This window comes from Sinocyclocheilus anshuiensis, unplaced genomic scaffold (assembly GCF_001515605.1).
Source record: "Sinocyclocheilus anshuiensis isolate Anshui unplaced genomic scaffold, SAMN03320099.WGS_v1.1 scaffold283, whole genome shotgun sequence".
NCBI classification, from domain to species: domain Eukaryota; kingdom Metazoa; phylum Chordata; class Actinopteri; order Cypriniformes; family Cyprinidae; genus Sinocyclocheilus; species Sinocyclocheilus anshuiensis.
This window is the reverse complement of record NW_015549605.1, coordinates 241340-265305: the sequence shown is the minus strand read 5'-3', so window position 1 is coordinate 265305 and position 23966 is coordinate 241340. Positions and strand designations below refer to the sequence as shown.

Here is a 23966-nt window from a genome sequence, read left to right as displayed (position 1 = left end):
TCAGCAGTCAGAGCTTGTGGCATGAGATCTGAGCCCATCGCAGAAGACCTGGGTTCAAATCCCCACTCTGCTACAGGTTTAAACAGCAGTAAGGTTTTTTTTGTTAAAAAAAAAAAAAAAGAACCTTTCCCCCCCCCGCTCCTCCTTTTCATCAGCCCACTTGTCTATCTGTCTCTTTTCCGGACCTACACCTGCACCTCACGCTCTGCCTTCCTCTCTTGTACCGCCCCAGGTACTTTATTCAGTTAGTCTGTGTTTCTTGTGGCTCTGCAGCCAGTTTGTTTCAGGTCCTCAGCAGTCAGAGCTTGTGGCATGAGATCTGAGCCCATCGCAGAAGACCTGGGTTCAAATCCCCACTCTGCTACAGGTTTAAGGAGTAAGGTTTTTTTTGTTAAAAAAAAAAAAAAGAACCTTTCCCCCCCCCGCTCCTCCTTTTCATCAGCCCACTTGTCTATCTGTCTCTTTTCCGGACCTACACCTGCACCTCACGCTCTGCCTTCCTCTCTTGTACCGCCCCAGGTACTTTATTCAGTTAGTCTGTGTTTCTTGTGGCTCCGCAGCCAGTTTGTTTCAGGTCCATGTTTCATGTGGCTGTGTAGCCGGTCTGTTTTTTCACCTCAGTCTCGTTCTGAGTTGTCATCTCCACCTTTGCCACCCCGGATGTACCGCCCCAGGTACTTTGCTGTTGCCACAGCTTTCTTTCTGTCTTTGGTGTGAGCCCCACACACCGAGATGGGATTTGAACCCATGCCTCTAACGTAACTTTGTCCGCAACCAACGTGTGTTTAGCCACTAGTGCCATCGTAGCTTTCACACTAAGAGTTGTTGTTTGGAGCACTTTGTTGGATTTAATGACAGCAATTTAACATAAGCAATAGTGGGATTTGAACTCAGGTGTTCAAGATGAAAGACCAATGCTTTATCTACTGAGCCACCAAGTCTCCAGAGCTGTTTGGTGTTTTGGATGTGATTATAATAATAATTTGGTTTGAAATAGTGCAGAACAGTAAGTGTGGGGTTTGAACCCAGGCTTTTGTGAATGACAGGTTAACACTCAGCCACTGGGCCACACAGTTTGTGACGGTAAAGCATTGGTCTTTTTTGAAGTTTTGTTTAGCAACAGCATCATTAACAATTTAACATAAGCAATAGTGGGATTTGAACTCAGGTCTCCAAGATGAAAGTTTAACACTTTATCTACTGAGCCACTGAGCCTCTAAAGTTGTTTGATGTTTTGGATGTGATTTTAATAACAAATTTGTTTGAAATAATGAAGAACAGCAGTATTTGTGGGACTTGAACCCTGACTTTTATAAATGAAAATCAAGCACTCATCCACTGAGCCACAGAATTTGTGATGTTAAAATGTTGGTCTTTTTATGTTTAGTTGAACAACAGCATCATTAATAATTGAACATAAGCAAAAGTGGGATTTGAACTCAGACCGCCATGATTAAAACACACCGCTTAATCATCTAAGCTACTCAGTCTGCAGAGGTATGCTGGTTTTTGGAGAGCTGTTTTATATGATGAAAAGCAATTACATCAATACAATTGTGGGATATAAACCACACAATTTTAGAAACATATCACTATGCACTGATCCACAAGTTTTAAATGTTAATAAAATAAATAAATGTACAATTAAATGTAGCTACATTGCAGCAACGATTAAACACATTAAAGTGGGATTTGAACTCAGGTCTCTAAGATTGAAATGCAAAGATTTATCTTTTGTGCCACTGAGTCTGTGGAGTCCAAGCTTGTTTTGGATGGGGTGTTATTGAGAGTTTTGTTTTATATGATGTAAAATTTCAGCAATTGTGGGATTTGAACTCAGGACACAAAGATTAAGAAGCAAAGAGTTATCTTCTGCACCACCGAGTCTGCAGGCTTCTTGAATATTTTGGATGGGATTTTATTGATAGCTTTGTTTTATATGACGAAAAACTTTAACGAATGTGGGATTTGATCTCAGGACTCTAAGACAGAAAAGCAAAGATTTAACTTGTGTGCCACTGAGTCTGTAGAGCTTAGCGTTATTTTGGATGGGGTGTTATTGAGAGTTTTGTTTTATATGATGAAAAAAAATCAGAAATTGTGGGATTTGAACTCGGGACACAAAGATTTATCTTCTGCACCACCGAGTCTGCAGGCTTCTTGAATATTTTGGATGGGATTTTATTGATAGCTTTGTGTTATATGACGAAAAACTTTAACGAATGTGGAATTTGAATGCAGGTCTCTAAGACTGAAATGCAAAGATTTATCTTTTGTGCCACTGAGTCTGTGGTTTTATTTTGGATGGGGTGTTATTGAGAGTTTTGTTTTATATGATGAAAAATTTCAGCAAAGGTGGGATATGAACTCAGGACTCCAGGATTAATACACAAAGATTTTACTCCCTGCACCACTGAGTCTGTGGTCACTGTTGACAGGGTTTTTATCAAGAGCTTTGTTTAATAAGATGAAAAGCAATGATCACATCAGTACAATTGTAGGATATGAATCACACAATATGAGAAATACATCACTATGTGCGAGGCACAGAGTTTTTGTAAAGTTTTGCATTCTTCATTAAATATTTGAGCCAATAAATTTAGCTACAGATTTGATTACTGCAACAATTAAATACATGTTATAGTGGGATTTGAACTCAGATCACCACATTCAAAACCCAGCGCTTTATCTTCTGAGCCATGGAGTTTGTCAAGGTGACAGGTGTTTTGGACAGGATTTTATTTATGTACAAAAAGGTAGTCTAGAGATCCAGCATTTTGTTTCATCAACACTCATCTCAGTTTGATTAACTCATTCTGAGTTTGAGCCTTATATCAGGAAAGACATATCCAGTGGGCTGTGTTTGTTATTTAATTTTACAGGGGAAGATGATATGTATTGTATTATATTGTATTGCTTTAAATAAGCTGCTGTGGGCAATTTATTCAAGCAATTTTCTAACAAACCTGAAAGTCTGTCAGATGTCAGTAAGAACCAAATGTACAAACATTCATAATTGTCATTACGAACTTTTATTCAAAATCAAACTGATAAACAAACTCGTAACGTGCAAAAACATAATCTGCTTATTTAAATATATTTTATTTATTTATTTTAATTAGAAACTGTCTGCCTGTGTCTAGTGAGCCTACAGACATTAATAGGAATCACGTGATTGCAAACAACCTATTAGCTGCTTCAGGTGTTTTGAATCAGGTTGGAGCTAAACTCTGGAAAGTGGCTCACCAGGGAGAGATTTTAGAGATTACATAATATGTCAACGGTAATTTTTTTTGCATGATTTATTCAGGTGTATTTATGATCAGTCCCTCTGACCAGTCAGTGGGCCATGATTTAACCTGTATTTAAAGTGACGCTTGTCTTTGTCTTTCTATGTAGATTAGTTAGGCTCACTTTCCAGCCTGTTCCTCACACATCCGGGCTATGGATATATTTGCCTCCTCACTGTCGCCCTCTTCCATCCATTACCTCATCACACATCCAGAGTTCAGATAGAGACTCAGAGCAGGATGTGGATTGGGAAGCGTTCACTATCCAGATGCTCCTCAAGGGGAGCTGGAGAATCCGTTTGAATTCCCCTTAACCAATCAAGCATTCAAATAAATGCTGCTTGAGTCCTTAAAAAAACAGAGACAACAAAAATCATTATAATAATAATATGTTTTATTTTTATAGCGCCTTTCAAGAACCCAAGGACGCTCTACAAAATAATACAAGCAATTGGCAAACAAAATACACCAGACAATCAGAGGGGACATTCAGGCAAAACAAGTGTTGACAACAAAGAACTACAGATAATTAACAACAAGAGGTCATGCAATCATATGATGAACATAAATTATGTCAAGAAGGTGGTCATGTGTCATACAGACAGAAATTGAGAAGCAGAGAGGTAAATGAGTTATTTAGAGAACAAAGTGAATAGATACGTTTTAAGTTAAAGGTCTGGAGAGAGGAGGCAGCACGAATATTCTGGGGCAGCTTATTCCATAGCTTAGGGCCTATAATACAGAAATCCCTACCACCCACCATAGAGAGTTTATACTTGGGCACAACAAGCACGTTATCATTGCTAGATCTGAGAGTCCGTGCAGGAATGTATGGTTGCACTAACTCAGCTAGGTATTGAGGTGCGAGGCTGTGACTGGCCGTATAAACTAAAACTGAGAGTTTGAACTGAATACGTTTGGCCACAGGAAGCCAGTGAAGTTGGTGAAGGATGGGAGTGATATGTGCAGATTTTTTGTTAAATGTAAGGGCTCGAGCAGCAGAGTTTTGTACCATTTGGAGGCGATTAATAACTTTGGCAGGTAAGCCGCTATATAAGTGAAAGTGACGTGACATGTGGCCAAGTATGGTGACCCATACTCGGAATTAGTGCTCTGCATTTACCCATCCAAAGTGCACACACACAGCAGTGAACACACACGGAGCAGTGGGCAGCCATTTATGCTTCGGCGCCCGGGGAGCAGTTGGGGGTTCGGTGCCTTGCTCAAGGGCACCTCAGTCATGGTATTGAAGGTGGGAGAGAGCGCTGTACATTCACTCCCCCCACCTACAATCCCTGCCGGTACAAGACTCAAACCCACAACCTTTGGGTTACGAGTCCGACTCTCTAACCATTAGGCCACGACTTCCCCAAGGAGTTACAGTAATCCAATCCGGAGGTTATAAAAGCATGGATAATAGTTTCAGCATCTCATTGTTTAACTGTGAACAAACATGGTACACATTCATTTAACTAAATAAAAACAAATAGTCTTTTACCTAAATTAAAGAATCTTGGAAGTCCTTTTGTTCTGTATTTTATGTTTACACTTTGACAATGTGCTTTTGAGTTCAACACATTTAATCAGTTTTACTTCATCGAGAGCTGATCACATGCATTTAGCTAAACTAGTGACAAAATATTTGATTTGTTGTAAAATACATGAAATTTAAATCTAGGACTGACAACCTTGTCATTTTAATTAATGAATGCTGATACATTTGTTGACCACAGGAGGGAGTAGATGACTTTGAGCCTGCTGGAACTGTAGAAACTGGAGTGGTTTTCCATCCGCTTGACGCTTGTGACGTGTAGAGCGTTTAGCCTGAAACTTTTGTTTTTCAGTTTTCTGCCTTTCACATGGAAACTATGGAAAGACTATGAGATTTTCTTGTTGTTGTTGCGTCATTATTTCTTCTAATATGTTGTGAAACTGGTTTCACTAGTTTTTTGTAATGCATTTTTTTAAGCTTTGTCAGTTTCATGAACATTAATCACTTTGCATGATGGTGAGCAGCTGCATTAGCCATTGTTTATAGATTCATAGATGATAATCTCCCATTTGAACTTTTTTGTAATGCATTTTTTTAAGCTTTGTCAGTTTCATGAACATGAATCACTTTGCATGATGGTGAGCAGCTGCATTAGCCATTGTTTATAGATTCATAGATGATAATCTCCCATTTGAATAAACCCAAGACAAACAAATATACATAAATACAGATTGGATTTGGGGAAAAAAAAAAAGTTTTAATTGAATTTCTTTGACTTACACATGCATAAAACAGTACATAGTACATGGTATTCACTGATATGGTTATAGTATAACAATATCAAGATTTTGCAGGCAAAATTAACAGTTTTCCCTTCCCAATAAAATTATGTAAACATCCAACTAGAAAAGGATGAAAACATGCAGCAAACACTCACATAGGAATATAGCCTAGAGTATAAAAGAAAGACAATAAAAATCATTAAGAACTAACTGCCGTTTTGATTTGTCGTCTTTGGTTTTTAGCTTGGTGCAAACACTTATAAACACTGTTTTAGTTACTGTATATACTGCAGATCCTAAACGAATAAATAGCATTTCATTGAATTAATATACCATTGCATTTACGGTGTAATTCTTTTGAGTTTCACTGTGAGTGGAGCTTATTGCTTTCATACTAAAATCACAGTAACTTGCAACTTTTCAAATTTCACAGCTACAGACTTATTGTCAAGTTCAAACAATCTTAGTCGTCATCTATGGTGCTGGTTTCAGGTGAATGGGATGATGCTTCCATGAAGAACTCATCCTCTTTTAGCATGCTCTGGAGAACACATGAGGAACTGAGGTAAGAACAAGAGAGACCACAGCAGATACAGTACAGCTGGAATATTGTGTGCTTGTCTTACAGTCAGGTTGTTGATTCCTTCCGAGAATGCGCCAATCTGTCGCACTGTGCCTTCAGAGTCCTCCATCTGCACAACATCATTTAAACAATCTAACAATAATATCCAACTATGACCAGAAAACTTATTAAAAACTAGCAATTAAAATATGATTCACAATTTTAGCTGCATGGCATCCTAGTCAGTGGAATTGTCCATACCTGGGATGATGCTTCCATGAAGAACTCATCCTCTTTTAGCATGCTCTGGAGAACACATGAGGAACTGAGGTAAGAACAAGAGAGACCACAGCAGATACAGTACAGCTGGAATATTGTGTGGTTGTCTTACAGTCAGGTTGTTGATTCCTTCCGAGAATGCGCCAATCTGTCGCACTGTGCCTTCAGAGTCCTCCATCTGCACAACATCATTTAAACAATCTAACAATAATATCCAACTATGACCAGAAAACTTATTAAAAACTAGCAATTAAAATGATTCTCAATTTTAGCTGCATGGCATCCTAGTCAGTGGAATTGTCCATACCTGCTCCAGTTGATCCAAGCTGTCCTCGTATGCGCAAAGGCCTTTATTGAAACTGCTGCTCTGAGGCATCTGCACATCCATGGGGCAAACATACTCTTCCATCTCCTCCTGTCGCTTCCGCCTCAATGTCCCGAAACTTCCAAACGACAGACGTCTTGGCTGAAAGGAGGAGAGGATGGTAAAGGACAGGTAAAACTTTATCAGCATGCTGTTAAGTTAATAAACAGCTGTTTACAGTTGTATTCCACATATAAGTGACATTCAAAGACCCACAGGCACCCTTACACACAGTTACTTGCCTTAACTTTGGCTGTAGCTGTCAGGACGGTGTAATCGGAGTTTTCGAGATACTCCTGCTTCAGCCTTTGTGCCTCTGAGCCAATCAGAAGATGGAAGTTGGTTGCAAGGTGACGTCTCAACAGAGTTTTATTTGGTGGGATGTTAAGAAGCAGAGCCATTGTCTCAACATTGAAGCGAGGCTCTAAAACCTGAGAAACACATGTAAAAAAAAAAAAAAAGAGTAAAAACAACTTGAATAGAAACTTTGATGTCGTCTGCTCCATTGCACATACCATTAGGCCTCCGTGGACTCCACTTCCTCTCAGGTTGGGTGCATACTCTGCTAGATCCACTGAACGAAGCCACTCCATCACTCTGTGATTGGTCCATTGACAGATTTCTGCTGGCGTGGGATTATTCTAATCAAAGGGGAAAAAATACAGCAAAAATCAAAGTCGTATTCAAAGTGAATGGAGCTAAGTGTGGTAGTATAACGGCAGGGTGTGCTACCTCAGTTGGTCGGCGACGGAGGCAGCTGGGGTCATAGCAGTTGATGCGTAGCACCTGAATGGCCCTCTTCATACTGAGATGGTGAAGCACACTGCCCACTTTCAGTCCCAACAGGTCATCCTAACCAATGATATCCAGAAAAATTCAACCTTAGTATTGTGTTTTCCACAAAAAAAATTAAGCAGCAAAAACTGTTACCAACATAATTTATTATTTTCTTGAACACCATATCAGCATATTAGAATGATTTCTGAAGACTAGAATAATGGCTGCAAAAATTTTTACTTTGCTATCACAGGAATAAGTTTAATTTTAATATATATATTAAAAGAAAAGGTATTGTAATATTAAAATTGTAATTATATTATTTAGAGTTATTTATTTGACACCTACCACAGTCATATAGTGAAGCATGCGCCCATCCACTCTGCTCTCATCAAACTGAGATTTATACTGAGGTAGGCCGATGTCATCCAGCCATCCTTTGAGATAATTAGAATAATAATATTGGTACTCGCACTTTGTAATAAAATGGTAATGGTGCAAATAACATTTGTAATCAACCGTATTCAGACATCGATAGTTCAAAGCGATAGTTCACCCAAAAATGAAAATTGTCATTAATTACTCACCCTCATGTCGTTCCAAACCCGTAAGACCTTCGTTCATCCTCTGAACACAAATTAAGATATTTTTTTATGAAATCCGAGAGTTTTCTGACCCTGCATAGACAGCAAAGCAACTGACACGTTCAAGGCCCAGAAAGGTATTAAGGACATCGTTAAAATAGTCCATGTGACATCAGTGGTTCAACCGTAATATGAAGCTACGAGAATACTTTTTGTGCACAAAGAAAACAAAAATAACAACTTCGTTCAATCATTTCTTCTCTTCCGTGTCAGTATTCACCACACGTTCAGGAGAGTACCATGACTCTCAGTTGTCACATGATCTATTTTAACAATGTCCTTACTACCTTTTTTGGGACTTGAACGTTGCTGTCTATGCAGGGTCAGTCTAATCTAATCTAAATTTGTGTTCAGAAGATGAACGAAGGACTCGCGGGTTTGGAACAACATGAGGGCGAGTAATTAATGACAGAATTTTCATTTTTGGGTGAACTATCTCTTTAAATTTTTTAATTTCAAAAAACCCTGATTGTTACTTACGAGTAACCCAGTTGTAGTCCAGTTTACCCATGGCATCGTCCTCCTCGGAGCCCAGCGACTGAAGAGCCAGCTGCAGTTTCTTTCTGTGTAGAGGATGCCTGATGCCCATGTCCTGAAGCACAGACAGAAATGTCATACATCACACACAATAACCTAACCTTACAACTTAAGAAATAAAAGTATGTGCATGCATATTTGAAAATGTGACCTTTTCCAAATCATGCTGAGACGCCTTCAATAATGTCTGTCCAGAGCTGATCCACTGCTGAGCTTGATTTACATACAAGTCCAGTCCCTGGTTCTGCAGCCACTCGCACACCTGCTCTTTACTCCAGCGTGAAAATGGGCTGTCCAGCTCGCTGACAGTGACATTTACAACATTACATGTTGAAGTGCATGGAAAAAAAATGAAACGAAAGAACTCTTAACAAACAAACTGTATGTACTTGTTATTGCTTCGCTGCAGATCACGTGACCAGCCCAGTCTGGGTCCCGCTGTGGCTCGAACTCCCCCTCTACTAAACGCTGACTCTGGAGAATCGTCCAGGTCGTCGGAGGTGGACTGACTTCTCTTCATTCTGATGCAGGGATTATAAAAGTCAATATCTTCATTTTAATAGACACTGGTGCTTATTGTGAATATATTAAACACATTAAAAAGACCTTCCAAATAACTTCATGATCCCCTTTGATTTCTTCTTTCCTTCAGGCGAGTGTCTCTCTAATGCTTTTGGCTTCTGAGTTTGCACTCCGGCCAAATCCAAGTGCTCAGTCCCCTTACGCTCTCCTTCAACTGCCAAGCCAATATATAATCAATAATTCATTATAGAAATAGGCATTAAATGTTTAATACAAAATGTTTTACAGAAAGTGTTTGGCCTCACTCACTCAGATTGGGAGCGGTGCTTGTCATCTTGTTGCCTCTGATCTTGAAAAAGCCACGTCCGAAAGAGGAACGTGTTTTTTTAGAGCCAAAACTCTCATTCCCCCCTGAGCTGGGCTGAGTCGGGGAGATGGATGGAGAGCCTCCATTTTTACTGGTTTCATCCTAAAATTTTACAAGCAAGTTGCAGTTCTTGGTTAAGATATTTCAGTTTTTGTTTTGCCAAATGATTGGGCCTAAACAGTTCTAATTAAAAACGAATTAGATGCTTAGTTATTAACATCATTTATAAAAAGTGTCCAGTGCAGCTATGAAGTCATTTTATTATAAATAGAGCTTTTTGTCAGGCTCATGTTGATCTAATTTTACAATGAACTAGTAAAGTGTGCTGGCTTGGGTGATGTGAAATGCTGTAGGGGGAGCCATTGTGCTTACATGAGAACAGTGACATTACTGTGTGCAAGCAGAGTTTTTAACCAACATGGAGTGACAGAAACCTTAACCTACATATGCAAATCTCTAAGCTTTTTACAGGATCTTATTAACATATCGAATTCATAATTTATCATATAGATTAAGTTGGTACCTCATTATTGCTTGTCAAACGAGACCTTTCAGGCTGCTGTACTTCAGAGACACTGAAAAAGCACAAGGAAGAAATCAAAATGAATTAATAATGTAATGAAATTTAATAATGTAATAATAAATTGTCATAAAAATGAGCAATAAAAGCTCAAATCCCTGATATGGAAGATATGATTAATTTTATCAGTTTTTTTATTTGTTAATTTTAAAATTCTTATGTTTACCTTAATTTCGTAAAACAATAATAATAATAATGTTACATTTTTAAGCCCATTGTGTACTCTATTCATGGAAAGTGCCTGAAAATCAATATAGCTTTGAATATAGTCAGTTTTATCTATTTTTTTTAAATCTCAACTTTGTTCCCCAACCATGAAAAATGCTTGAACGTCAATATATATTTTGTATGAACGGTTTAAATAATAGTGTACAGTAGGCAAACAGACCTGTCAGTGGTCTCAGCTGCAGGTTTGTGTGTGGTCACTTCAGGGAGCAGCTCTGAACATGGAATGAGCTGAGGCTGTGTGAGAAACAACAACAACAACAACAACAACAACACTGATGGATGCGAGTATGCAAGAGAACAGCAGTGAGAAAAAGTATCTTCCCTGAGGAGTCAGATTTCAATGGACAAGAGGAACAGGCAGTGACCGGTCTGAAATGACCTGAAATCATAGGATGCTGCTCCCAAACAAAAACAACAGAGACGTTCCCCGTCAAAAAAAAGGTTATGGTTAAATTGTTATTCTCTGTCAGACCATCACAATGAAAGTACTGCAAGGAGGGGGTCTAAAAGGAAGTCTGAGGAACATCCTGTGTACATAAACCGTGTGTGTGTGTGTGTGTGTGTGTTTGAGTAAGACCCTTCATACTTCATCAGTTTCCTCTGTGGAGACCATCTCGGTGTCACACAGCCCTTCTCTTGTGTCCTCGTCCCTGGGTTTGTCTGGGAAAACAGCACAAGTCATAAGATTAATCAGCCAAGCTATTAGACTGGGATGCAGACAAGCTTTCTTGGAAATATTCTTGGGATCAAAATAATGTTTTGCCTAAATGTCATAAAGACATCAGGAAAAACATTCACAAGTGGTACTGATTAAGCAATGAATGTCATTTAAAATATTAATGGAATCAAGTTACTTGTAAATGTAGAGAACTGCTAAAGATAAGTGGTTTTACATTATAGCAGAACTTATAGAAATAGAAAGGCTCGCATACTTATTTTCAGAGATTTTTGAAAGTCAACAGGTTTACATTTTGTGTCAAGGAGATATTGTTTTTAATTGTTTATAGTGTGCCATTGCAATATGAGCATTCGTTTTTCTCAAAAGGAAATAATAAACAGAAGACGACATAAAAATGTGCCAAGGACATCTCACCTTTTGATGCCTGCACGGACATCACCATATCCTGCACTCCCTTGAAACGGATCAGAGACTGCTGCAGCTCTTTTATCTTCAAATCCTAAAAAGATTCAGATGAAAACTGTAAAATTGATTATCATATGAAATACAAATTAATAATTAAATTACATTTTATACTTTTTGATAAAAATATTATTATTATTTAATAAATTAAATATATACACACAAACACAGTAATACTGTAAAATATTACGTTTACACCAAAAGAATAGCTTTTATTTGAAATAACATTTTTGGAAGCTTTTGGTCAATTTTATGCACACTTGCTGAATAAAAGTATCATATAAAAAATCCTTTTGACTGGTACTGTCTATATAAGATCTACTTCTACATGTATACATCTAGGCAAAGACTGATTAATTAGAAAGATTACGGAGATGGTTTAATTAGAAACCAAAGTATGTGAAAATGTGTGTGCTGGCAGGTGGTTGATGTGATCGTCACAACAAAATAGCAGGACATCATATTGGTTACCTTCTCTTCATTAGCTGCCTTCAAAGACTCAACAGCACTCCTCATTCTCTTCACCTCCATGTCTGAACACACAAAAACAACTCCAGAAATAATATCTTATGGCATACAACCGCTAAACATTTCAGAACAAGACTGGGGCCTTTGATACATTTTTATGTCTCTGGAATCACTAAAATAAACACCCCAGAAACTGCATACTCGTCATTTTGGAAGTAAAGATGATTTGCAGTCAAGAATAAATATTGTGAGACAATTCAAGCACATCTAGCAAACCAGAGTTATAAGAGAAGGGGAGTCTACAGCCAAAACCAGGTCACCATCAATCAAAAAGCGTGTCTAGACGTGTAATACAAACCTTCATATACCTCATACATTCCAACACAGTTTTTCTTGAGCTTACGGTGTGCTGGGATAGTTTCTCCTTTATAACGCAAAAATGTTTTTGTTCCTGTGTCATGCATTTAAGAGTGGATTTAATAGCTGCATAATGTGTCTGTGCGAGACTCTCTTCACAGTGGAGTCCAAAAGTCTACGACTAGTCACGTTTTCCACTCATCCACCATATTTATGCCAGTCAGCATAAACAATGATGGTGAATACAAAAACACATAAACAGATATTATAAAAAAACACTGATAATTTAATTTTTTTACAGATCACAAGTTAGAATAAACCAGATCAAATCTCACATTTACATACGTAATCCACAATGCACCTATTCACCTTCAGTCAATTACTTCCTGTACATTACTACATTATTTTAAATTAGATTTTGCATCCCCTCTAGTTTCATTTCAAATTGACTTTGGCATGTTGTTGATAGAGCAGAATGTTCATATTGTACCTTTCTCTCTGCTTTGTGACCGTTCTGTGTTTGGAGCTTCTGACATGGCCTGGTCCTGAAGTCTTCTAAGTGCCTGTTCACTCTCCTCCAACTGCTTTTGTAGTGATAACAACTCCTCCTAAACAATAAAAACCACAATTAACGCTCCCAGGACATTCCAGAACTAAAAATAAGCATGTGCCGACCCCAGATTTACTTAGCTCAAATTTACTTATCTACTAATATAGCATTATCAAGAAAATAATGGGAAATGCCATTTCAAAGTATGCAAGAAACAAAACATCAAGAAAAAAAAAATCAAGAGTAAGGAGACATGATTTTTCATTAATCTGTCCAGCTATGTGAATTTGTCCTGATTTGAGCATGTGGATAAAGTTAATTAGCTTGGCACATTCCAGTGGCTAGTCATGAAGGTTAGGGTGAACTACACAAAGATTTCTCTGTGTGGTTAAGTGATTCATAGACAAGTGCTTGCTGTTACACTTCACTGCTGTTAATCTTATGTTGTGTAATTATCACCTGACCATGAGGCACTTGTACTTTGGAAGAGTTAAGACATCTCTCATACTCTTGTCTCTCGTCCTCCATAGAAGTCAACTGAAGGCGCATGTCTTTCACATCGTGATAAAGACCCTAAGGAGAAAGACCATGATATCTATAAGTCAAAGAGTTAAGAAGAATTTTGTGACTTGCAATGCTAAATGCTTTTGAGTTTTGTTGGATGAGTAGGCCAAAAAATACCTCAAAGACACTAACAAAGTGGGAAAAAAACACTGAAACTGAGAACTTAAAGTTATACTTAAATGAAATCTATATTTTCATCTAACACAGAGGAAACCTAGCCCATTCTTTTGGTCCACTGTGGATTTCTGGTTTCTGAAACTTAAACTCCCCTTTGGGCTCATGCAAGTGAGAGAAAGCTGAATGGGTCCACTGTAGTCTGGACTTAAACGGGGCAAAAAAAGCTTTATAACAGGAAATGGCTCTGGCACCCTGTGTTTTGCTCTCACCCTCTGCTGGATAAAGCTAGGGGCTTAAGCAGCAATGAATGTCACTATGGAAACCACAGGGTGGTCAAACCATAATAGCCAGGTTTAATATCATTAAATGTTCAGATTGTCAGTACAGTTCATTCTGTTCTGCATTCAGAGCACTTTTAAGGTTCTGATTAATGACTGGAGACTGCAATTTATTAGGCTTGTGGGACTCTGTGCCCTATGAAGTTTCACAGTGGTGATGGTGCAAACATGTGCTCCTTACCTCACTTTCTCTGCAATCCCCCTCTGCAGCAGCTAGCTTTAGTTTCAGACTTGATACCTCGGTCAGCAGTTCCAGTTTCTCCGTCTCTAAAGCACTTCTGCTAAGCAGCTCCTACACACAATTTACATATTGGTTTACATTTTTGGGATATCTATTCCTTTAATACAGACCACTCTTACAACAATGTGTCTTAAATGCAGTGCACTTCTGTTATTGGACATAAGCCTATAAAAGAGATCACACACCTGCTGTAGTAACTCTTCTGTAGCATTCAGTTTCATGCGGTGTTCCTCAAGGCTCGAGTCTAGGTCCCTTATTTTTTCTCCTTGAACTTCCACCTGGTCTGTCAGAACACTTACCTGGGGGATCAGAGTGGATACTTATTGAGTTGTGTGTGATGTGTGACATTTAGAATCTACAATTGCTGCATTCAAACTGACAGCTAATAGGAAAGCAGAGGCACACAATTTCAAATCGGACAAGAAAATCCCACACAACCCACAAAGTCTCTCGACTTGGTTTTACAACTCACCTGGAGCACTAGACATTCTTTGTCACTTTCCAAGCGAGAGAGGCGCTCCTGGTAGACCAAATCCCCTGCTGCAGAACCATGGCCATTGGTCTGGAAACATAAACAAATCCTCAGAGTGTTACATGTAGTTGTATTCTACATTAAACATACATGGAAACACATTTCCAAATAGACACACCAGATTTACTGGTTGTGTGGTGTGACACATATTGCATTTTTGAAATAGAAGGCTCTGAACAGGCAACAAAATGCAGTGAAATGAACTGAAATGACCATATTCAGTCAAACGCCAGTGGGACCTGAAAAAGAAAATCACATGCTGCCATCAGTGAGTCATGTGGGGTTCATACAGATGATACTCTGCTATATGAGATGCATGTGAAAGTTTTGCTGCCCAGGAGTGGAAATTTCACAAAGCAAGTATGCTTCAGGTTAAATATGGAAAAAGGGGCCAGGGAGCTGAAATGTGCTTAATCCAGATGAATCATGACTGGAGTTAAGGATGGAAAACACAAAGGGAGAAAATCTTATGTTAGACTTACAGACAAATACATTATATGAAAAACAGTCAATAGTATTTTCCTTAGTAATAGTAATAGTAATTTTTGCACCAAACAGCTTACAAAACTTCAGCAAAAATGCAAATATTATTTTAAAAGAAACTTTATTAAAGCTTCCTATTTTGGCCCACCAATTGTTTTCTGATGAAAACCCACCAGTCGGCTTTGTAGCCACTCCATCAGACCCTCAGCTGTGGTTTCAGACACCTGACTGCGCAGACTCTCCTTTTCCTCGGGATCCATCAAGTCCAACGCAGCCCTCAGGTCCTCCAAGAGGTGCAGCACCCGAAGGCTGCCCAGGAATGGTGAAGTTGGTGACTGACAATCAAAGAGGCCATTGGTGTAATTCATAGCCTTAGAACCTGAGGCGAGTGCAGGAATTTTGGGATGAGTCAAAATTACTGGGTTCCATGTACAATTGAATAGACTGCTATATAGTGCACAAACCGAATAGACTACTTCTATTTTTATATTTGTGTCATTTTTTTTAACTGTGTGACCGTGACTGTGTGGTTGTATTCCCTAAAAATGAACAGAAAATGAGAGTGCGTAAATGACTGAAATTATTTCATTTTAAATTGAATTATTGGGTGAATTCACTTTAAATCTGCATGTTTTGCTGTAGCTACTTTCAGCACTTTCCAAAACAAAACACAGGTTGGATGACTGTGACCACACTGCTCGGGTGGCTTATTGTCAGATGATGTAAACAGTGGGACGTCCACTTCCGTAATTACAGAGTGAATGGAAAAGCATAACCTTCAAGAGACTCACTCTTGCTCCAAGCAAAGACATTCATTTTTCTCTGATGCGTCCCTGATGTTCCCAGAGATGGACAATATTGTGGTCGCATACTGAATAAGCATTAGATTTCATCAGTGCTGAAATAGTGGAAAAGCCTTGTAATGTCACTCACTGCGCATACTCTCAGTTCTCATAAATCTGCAGAAGCACTCACAGTGCAGATTTATTCTCCTTGCAAGTTTACATATGTGCATTGACCCTAAAAAGTCTTTTGTTTTTAATAAATGACTACACTGTTGATGACTGTGTAAAACTGCAAATAAACAAAGAAAAGATGATAATGAATCATTTTTGTACATAGTATTTTTCATTATTTAGTTGTACCTGCAATGATGCCATCCATCTGCTCCAGAGCAGCTGCCAACATTTCACTCGCATCGCACATCATGATCACCTTTCTTGAAACCTGCAAATGTAACATTTAAAGGTAAGCAAGGACATTGCTCTAAAACATTTTTTTTTTTTAAATCCTACTTTCCATCTGTCTGATGTTCTCTCTCCTGTCTGGCACTAGTATGAGGCGTTTCTGTCCCACTATGCAGAATGGGAGGACTCATGTGTAGGATAATGGCATGATTCTCCCAGGATTTTTCTCCACTGTGCGTTGGAATGCTTGGAATTCCAGACCTTCAAAACAAAGTCCCACAGGATTCATGTCCAGCCAGTTACTGCCACTGGTCTACATCTTGACAGAAGCTTCCCTTCTCCACCCACCAGGTTGGATCCCTGAATTAATATTTCAAAATTAATTTATATTAGCAAGGCAAATTAAATCTAATAGACGGCTATACCTCACTTAACAACACATGTCAAAACATGCATGAGCAGCAGCTCAAATTTGTTTACAAAAAATCATACCACAATCCTTAAGGTATGCAAGACAGTGTTGTTACTGTTAACTAAAAATAAACTATTAAACCATTAAAATAATTTCCAATAATTCAAATAAAGCTGAAATAAATTAATTTAGCAACTAAACTGAAATAAGCTGAAATAAATTAAAGCTAAATATTAAAATTATTTACTAAATATAAAAAAAACTAACAAAAAGGGAAAAAATGCTAAAAATGGAAATTAAAAAATAACCTCATACAAAATATAAAGAAATATTAAATTTCTTTAGATTCTACAAATATTAAGAAATAATACTAAAATAACACTGATGTAGGAGGAAGGTCAAAGACAATATTTTTTTTGTTTAAAATTTATTATATTGCATTTACTTATTTAACCATGATATTTCAAATTCTAATAAATGTTCACATTATGAATACTTTCCCTTTTGAATGTGTATGAATTTTACAGCGGTGCTATAAAGTGGGATGAACACAAATTTAAAGTTTTACTATGCAAACTACCTAAAAAAATATCAAAACTAAAACAATATAGAAAAAATAATAGGGAAAATACAAACAAACAACTACATCAGTTGTTTAATGGACAACTAGTAAACCATACTGACTCATCACATATAGGACTACACTGCTGGTCACAATTACAAGCTAAAACAGTGGGGTATCCAACTTAATTTTGTTACAGACTGCAAGAGAGCTGGAACTCTCAACAACTAACACAGAGGTCTTTGTTTGTCCATTTACCACCGACCCGGAGAGAAAGAGCACAGAAACAAGCTACATTCTCATTCTAACATGAACCTATTCAATTATGACCTTATCTGATCAACGAGGACCGCAGAAAGGGCAAGACCAGCCCACATCACTTCACAGTTTTTATGTAGCAAGAGGAGCAGACCAAGGTTTTGTTTATGGATATTAGATTTCGTCGGGTCAATGAGTCCTTTGTATACATCGCTTGTTCCAAGCAAATAAAAGCTGTTTTAGAGCCCAATGACCACATCAAGCTGCTGACCACAAAACATCAACCAAATCATCACCGAAACTTCAATGATGAATGAAAGTGCTAAAATAAGTTACAATCTACTGGATTTGAACTGACATTCAGATCCATTACCACCTGTAGAAACACTGGCCAAAGTGGAGGTCCGCCCAGCTTGAAATCCACAGCTTTTCCAGTTACTTTTGGCAAAGAGAAAACATTCTCCACATCCCTGGAGGGAAAAGGACCTGTATTTAGTCAGCTGCCTGCATCACTTCCTATGGGGAAGCCCTGGATATCTGGCAGTTTCTCCAAATAGTGCAAATAGAAAGTCTGAAAGTGAATATTTGCTTACTTCAGAAGAGTTAATCAGGGATGTAATTTGACCAGTTTAAGATTATGAAATCAGAAATCAATTATATGACTCTCAGATCCTTCATACCATATATGATTATCTGTCATATAATCTGCATGGGAGCAATTTGGGGTCTTATATATATATATATATATATACTGTATATTTTACCAATGATTATGTTCATGTGCTCTATACCTTTTCTGTGTTCATATTCTGACCCAACAAAAGAAACTAAGCTCAAGTATGACACACGTTATGTTTCCATCCACTCTGATGAGAACCAGCTCTGATCTGTTCTTTTCACGGATATTTTGATTTTCCATTTCACGAAGCCTGGACGGAAAACCATATGGATAAAAGTGAGCCCCTCGTGATAGTGTGGAGTGATCTTTGGCTCCAAGTACACTTTTGAACAATACTTTCCAGTAGTAAACGCAACAGATTTGAATCAGTCGCAAATGGACTGAGGAATTACATTTCCATACGGAAAGAGGGGAAAAAGCAGTCGGGTTGACTTAATTGGCTGTATATTTTGTCTCAGCCAGAGGCCCTGTGTGTACCATGCACCAATCACTCCATGACCCAAATTACCAGCTTCATCGAGAACCTCCCCCTTCTCCCAGATTCCTGAAAAACTCCTCCAGATGTGTGCTCCCCCTCACATACCTTCACAATCAGCACTTCCTCCAAACATAGATATCGTACATCCCGCCCTCAGGCCAAAGCACTGTCAAGCCCCTCGTGCAAATTAATTCAAGTGTTTTACTAGTAAATACACAATAAATCAGCAGACCGCATATTGCCTTAAAGGGATGTTAACCAAAGCACTGTAGGAGGGACGGTCGTGACTAGCTGGCTTGGTGTCCAGACAGGCCTACCAGTACAAAGGTATCAGTCGTTTTGATTTATTTACATACTCTGACGTTGGCCAGATGTGGAGATAGGGGATGGAGTGGGGGTAGTCTGAAAGAAAAACAACCCACTGCCCGTGCCATTATCCAGGCTGAGCCTCGTCCCAAATACACCCAATCCCTCAGACGGATCGTGCTACTGAGCTATACGCTCTACAAACACACAGATGTGACACATATGTGGCCCTCTGCATTAAATAAGCTCCTAGCGGCGAATTCCCATCCGCAACTAATCATTCGGCTGTATGTTGGAGTGTGCAAGTTAAGATTTCTGCATAGAACATTTTGCTTTGCTTTGAGTTCCTGAATGAAAGTAAAAGCATATCTCGTATTACTTGGTTTGATAAAGTGCTTTTGAGCAGCATTCCTCTTAAAGAGGAGTGAGCTGTCAGCCGATAAAGACCAGAGACACATCACTCCCCGTACATCAGTGTTTCCCAACCATTTATGTCTAACGTACACCCACAGGCCCATCAGTAAAGCCCTTAAATCGACACAGTCCAAAAATGTGTTCTTATTCACTTTGCTTCTGTGACTCAACCCTGCACTTACTGTATGTGATCACATGGCGTATGATTGATTTGCCTTTTTATCCCAATCACAACAAAGTTACATAAACATCATTAAAATTTCAAAAACAAATGGCTGCACTGATAATGCTTTGATTCTGACATTTTGTAGCTTGTCTGTGGTTTGCTCAAATTAATACAAGGAAACATGTGGAGGACAAGGTAGGAAACATCTGACACACACTTCAAGCCTGCATGGGAGCAATTTGGGGTCTTATATTTGAAGAATTAAAAACAAAATCCCTGATGTCATAGCTGACCTTTTCCCACTGTGAAAGGCCACAGTTCCACCCTGGAAGTTACAGTAAACACAGCTCCAGGTTTAAAGCCTTTACAGCACCAGGTTAAGACTTTACTTTGTGTGCACAAACGACCAACTTCATGACCAACTTCAGATGTAGGATTCATTCACACAACCAAAAGTCACACCCACAAGCAAATTCAGCTTCCACAAATTCACAAGAAAATAAATGTGATATTGTCCAACAAAAATACACATTCACAAGTTAAAAAAAGAAATAAAGTTACTGTAGCTCATGCCCAAAAATACCATAGATCTCTAGTTAATCTGTTATAAAAGTAAAAAAATAGGGATTTTGTACAAATGCACTCATAAAATGTAACATTTATTTAAAATCTTTGAAGTCTAAAAGTATAGTTAAGAAAAAAAGACAAAGAATGAGTAAACAGAAGAAAAAATAAAAAAAAATCAAGCATAGAAACATCATTCTAACCATCTTAAAACGCGTAAACGACTCTCAGGTGCTATACAGATGAAGCACATTATCAGTGTTTAATCGCTGTTTCAAATATCGTAAATGGCTTACCTTCTAATGTAATGAGAGTCCTATCGTTATTTGAAATGATAAACTTCCTTCAGCAGACGTTTGTGTCCGAAATCAACAGATATTTGCGAGCGTCCCTCATATTAATGTTTTCAAATGAAGTTGAACGCGACTCCTCCTCAGAGAGCAGCGGCAGAACTTTCGGACTTCAAGTTGAGAGTTGTGCGCATGCGCCTGCTAAACCAATCACAACCACAAAACCATCTAACATCAATTACCTCCACAGAAAACTCAGTAAAAACTTATATTTTTACATGCATGAGCCTTCAATGTTCTATTAAAGATTGATAACAATGCAATAAAATAATACCTCCACAGAAATTTAATTAGTGGGGAAGAATAGAAAAAAAAGAGGGCTTGTCGTCCAGGTAATTGGTCAGGCATGATTCCAAAACAATAATCATCTAATTAAACTATTCACTATGTATTTTCAACATCTGTGAAAGTTTCTTAGATGTTCTCATTCAAATTAAATAAAATTATTGTTGCTAAAACGTATGCGGCATATCACGTGCACCCTGTTTATTTCTTCTGCTCAGACTAATCGCCGTCGTTTGTGATTGCCAAAGACTAATTCAATTTATATAATTTGTAATTTAACTTTTAATTAATCTATATATCCCTTTGTTATAAGCAGATTTATATTTGTGGACGAAATAAATAAATAATAAATAAATAAAATGAACATAAAATGGCCTTTTCCTCCAGTTAGAGCTTTTAAATCCATTGCGTTTACTAAATGTTTGCTTTATAATAATTTTCATTAATAATTCATTATTAAATATACAATGCTAAGAATCAAATTAAAAAAGTGACATGATAAAGTATATGAATTAACACGTTTACCTATGTGAATTTGCACAAACTAGTATTATAATATATGAAGTCATCTGCATAGAAGCAAGTAAAAGCTCCCGGCAAACGGATAAATATCGCCCTCTTGTGGATATTAAATATATTTTATATCTTTTTTCAATTACAATATAATGTCAAGAATGTTATACAAGTTATAGTACACAATGTCACCACATTTCCCATTTAATATCCTCATCTTATTTTTCTCTATTGTTGTCTTCATTATCACATACATATTTTCAAACACTTCACACTAGATGGCAGGCAAATGCTAGCTTTTTAACCGTAAAAGTTAGATGAAACAGCTGTTTGTTTCTTTCTGAATTAAATTCATTAACTTTATACATATGTGACTGCTATTAAAACCATTATTTACTATGGGATCATATCATAATTCAGTTTTTGTATTTAAGTTATGCCTTGGATGCTCAAGGTTGCTAAAACATGACCCTCTGTCACCAGAATGTCCGAACATTGTTCACTGAAAAAAAATGATACTAATGTTTTTTAAGGCAAGTGGTTGCAAACAATTTATTTTAGCTACATTTAATTAAAAAAAAAATATATGTTGAAAGTTAGTCAACTAAATTTGTTTATTTAAATGTAGCTAAAATAAATTGATTGCAACCACTTACCTTAAAAACATTTAGTAAATTCAACGAATCATTTTTTTTCAATGTTCTTCCTGGACAGACCCATGATTTTAGGATTTAGAGATTTGCTGGTCCATCTCTACAGTCCAAACCCAGTGATTTATTGTCTTAAGACACTGAAAAACAGTACAAGTGAAGTTACTTCCACTAACCTGTAATATCTGGTCTATTTTCTCTGCCTTTTGGATCGAGGCAATTCTGTTTCTATGGCAACCAGGCTCACGGGGAATCATTTTAGTCCCTTTTCCTCAATGGCACAAACAACCAACTTATTTTGCCCACTGGGGCAAGATATACCCTGCTTGGGTCAAGTTGTCACTCTTGGAAAAGTACAAAGTGTACTGTGAGGAGGGAAAAAGCTAATGATTCTGGAGAATACCAATATAGAACTTAGTATTCAAAATAACTTCCCTCATGAATCCCAGCAATTCTGTGTGGGCAGAGGTATTGCTGAATTTAGCCCAAGTAAATAGAGGCACACTGTAAAAAAAAACAGCTCAGGCGTCGTCTACCTCAAGTTAACTTATATTATCCCAGCTTGAACGGTTGATAAAAAAAAAAAACGCTTAACTTTACTCAGTAACGAATACCAACTCAAACGCGCGAAGCCTGACTGGGATAAACTTCCAGTGGGCGCGAAAATGCCGAGCCTGCTCAGCAAAGCCAACTGGTAACTTACCCACTTTAACGGTAAAATACACCTATAATCGCTCAAATTGCCCATCTTAACGATGTTTAACAGGTGGAGAAACAAATATGTGTCAAATCTCAAACGTTACATTACAATCTGCAGTGCTAATGCAGCACAGCGGCCACCGTATCAGAAATGCAAAACTTGAAAGGTAACTGTTAAAAACAGTTCGGAAAACAATGACAGAACATAACAAATTCTGCTCTATTCTGCTAAAATTAACAATAATCTCCCAAAAAATTATGTTACACAAGCATTCACTCACCTCATCCACGCCGAATATGCAAAGTTGAAATTGCTTAAATTATTTTTATGAGTTAAAGTAACTTAAAAACATAAGTTGTCATGGCTTTTTCATCATATCATTTTTTACAGTGCAGATACCTACCAAACAGTACTGAAAATCCTCAATAACAAAGCGGAGGTATTTTTAACCCAACTCTGAATGAAACCAAACCAGTGACTCACTGTGTCCAAAGAACACTGAGAACTCACATTACAGCAGACACCCCACACTGAACCACCAACATAAAGGGGTTTTTATGTAATAATTTTCCCTTACAGGTGTCACAGTCACAGAGATTAACTTTGTTTATTTCACTCACTGTGTATAAGGACACAGCATGTTAATTAGCGGGAAGGAGACCAGCAATCTCTTTCTCTCACCTGGGCAACTGCATGGTACCACTCACCTCAGTGCATGTAAGACTGTCATTTTCCCAGAAATAGAACACTTGTCCTGATGCCTGTGATTAAAAATATACACACGCAGTGGGAATGAAGAATATGCACAGAAGACAAGTGCACTGAAAGCAACTGTGCAAATTAAGCTATAAATAGCATTTAATTTCATTATTATTAATGTATTATTTAAATAAAATAAAATAAAATAAAATAAAATAAAATAAAATAAAATTCTTTAGTGCTGCTCAAACATTCAGGCAGTGGGAATGCAGAATGCATGCAAAAATCAAGTACACTGAAAGCCACCAATAATATTCTTTTGTACAAAATGAGCCATTAATAGCACCAAATTTATTTATTTTATTTAAATTAAATTATTATAATAAAAAATAAAATTATTTAAATAAAATAAAATTATTTAAATAAAATAAAATAAAATTAAATTAAATACATTTAAATTATTCAGTGCTGCTCAAACATTCAGGCAGTGGGAATGATGAATGCGTTCAAAAATCAAGTCCACTCAAA

At 37.6% G+C, this 23966-nt stretch overlaps 1 protein-coding gene across 4 annotated transcripts; it reads right to left on the bottom strand.

Annotated features, from left to right (window-relative positions):
- Nucleotides 1-5778: 5778 nt before the first annotated feature.
- Nucleotides 5779-20728, bottom strand: LOC107658795 (liprin-beta-1-like). 4 transcript variants are annotated; one of them, XM_016447442.1, is made up of 25 exons: nucleotides 20538-20728; nucleotides 16361-16442; nucleotides 15389-15594; nucleotides 14673-14762; nucleotides 14386-14499; nucleotides 14141-14251; nucleotides 13400-13513; nucleotides 12881-12998; nucleotides 12037-12098; nucleotides 11518-11602; nucleotides 11011-11084; nucleotides 10585-10658; nucleotides 10140-10191; nucleotides 9559-9718; nucleotides 9334-9472; nucleotides 9117-9248; nucleotides 8879-9029; nucleotides 8671-8782; nucleotides 7895-7983; nucleotides 7502-7621; nucleotides 7285-7410; nucleotides 7012-7200; nucleotides 6713-6871; nucleotides 6518-6583; nucleotides 5779-6105 (listed from the first exon to the last, which is right to left on the bottom strand). In XM_016447442.1, the coding sequence occupies exons 2-25, from the start codon at nucleotides 16422-16424 to the stop codon at nucleotides 6028-6030; spliced, it is 2685 nt and encodes an 894-aa protein (XP_016302928.1). In that variant the 5' UTR covers nucleotides 16425-16442; nucleotides 20538-20728; the 3' UTR covers nucleotides 5779-6027. The 4 variants fall into 4 exon arrangements, with proteins under 4 accessions (XP_016302928.1, XP_016302930.1, XP_016302929.1 ...); XM_016447444.1 differs by having other exon boundaries at nucleotides 13421-13513; XM_016447443.1 differs by having other exon boundaries at nucleotides 9334-9463; nucleotides 20538-20727.
- Nucleotides 20729-23966: the final 3238 nt, after the last annotated feature.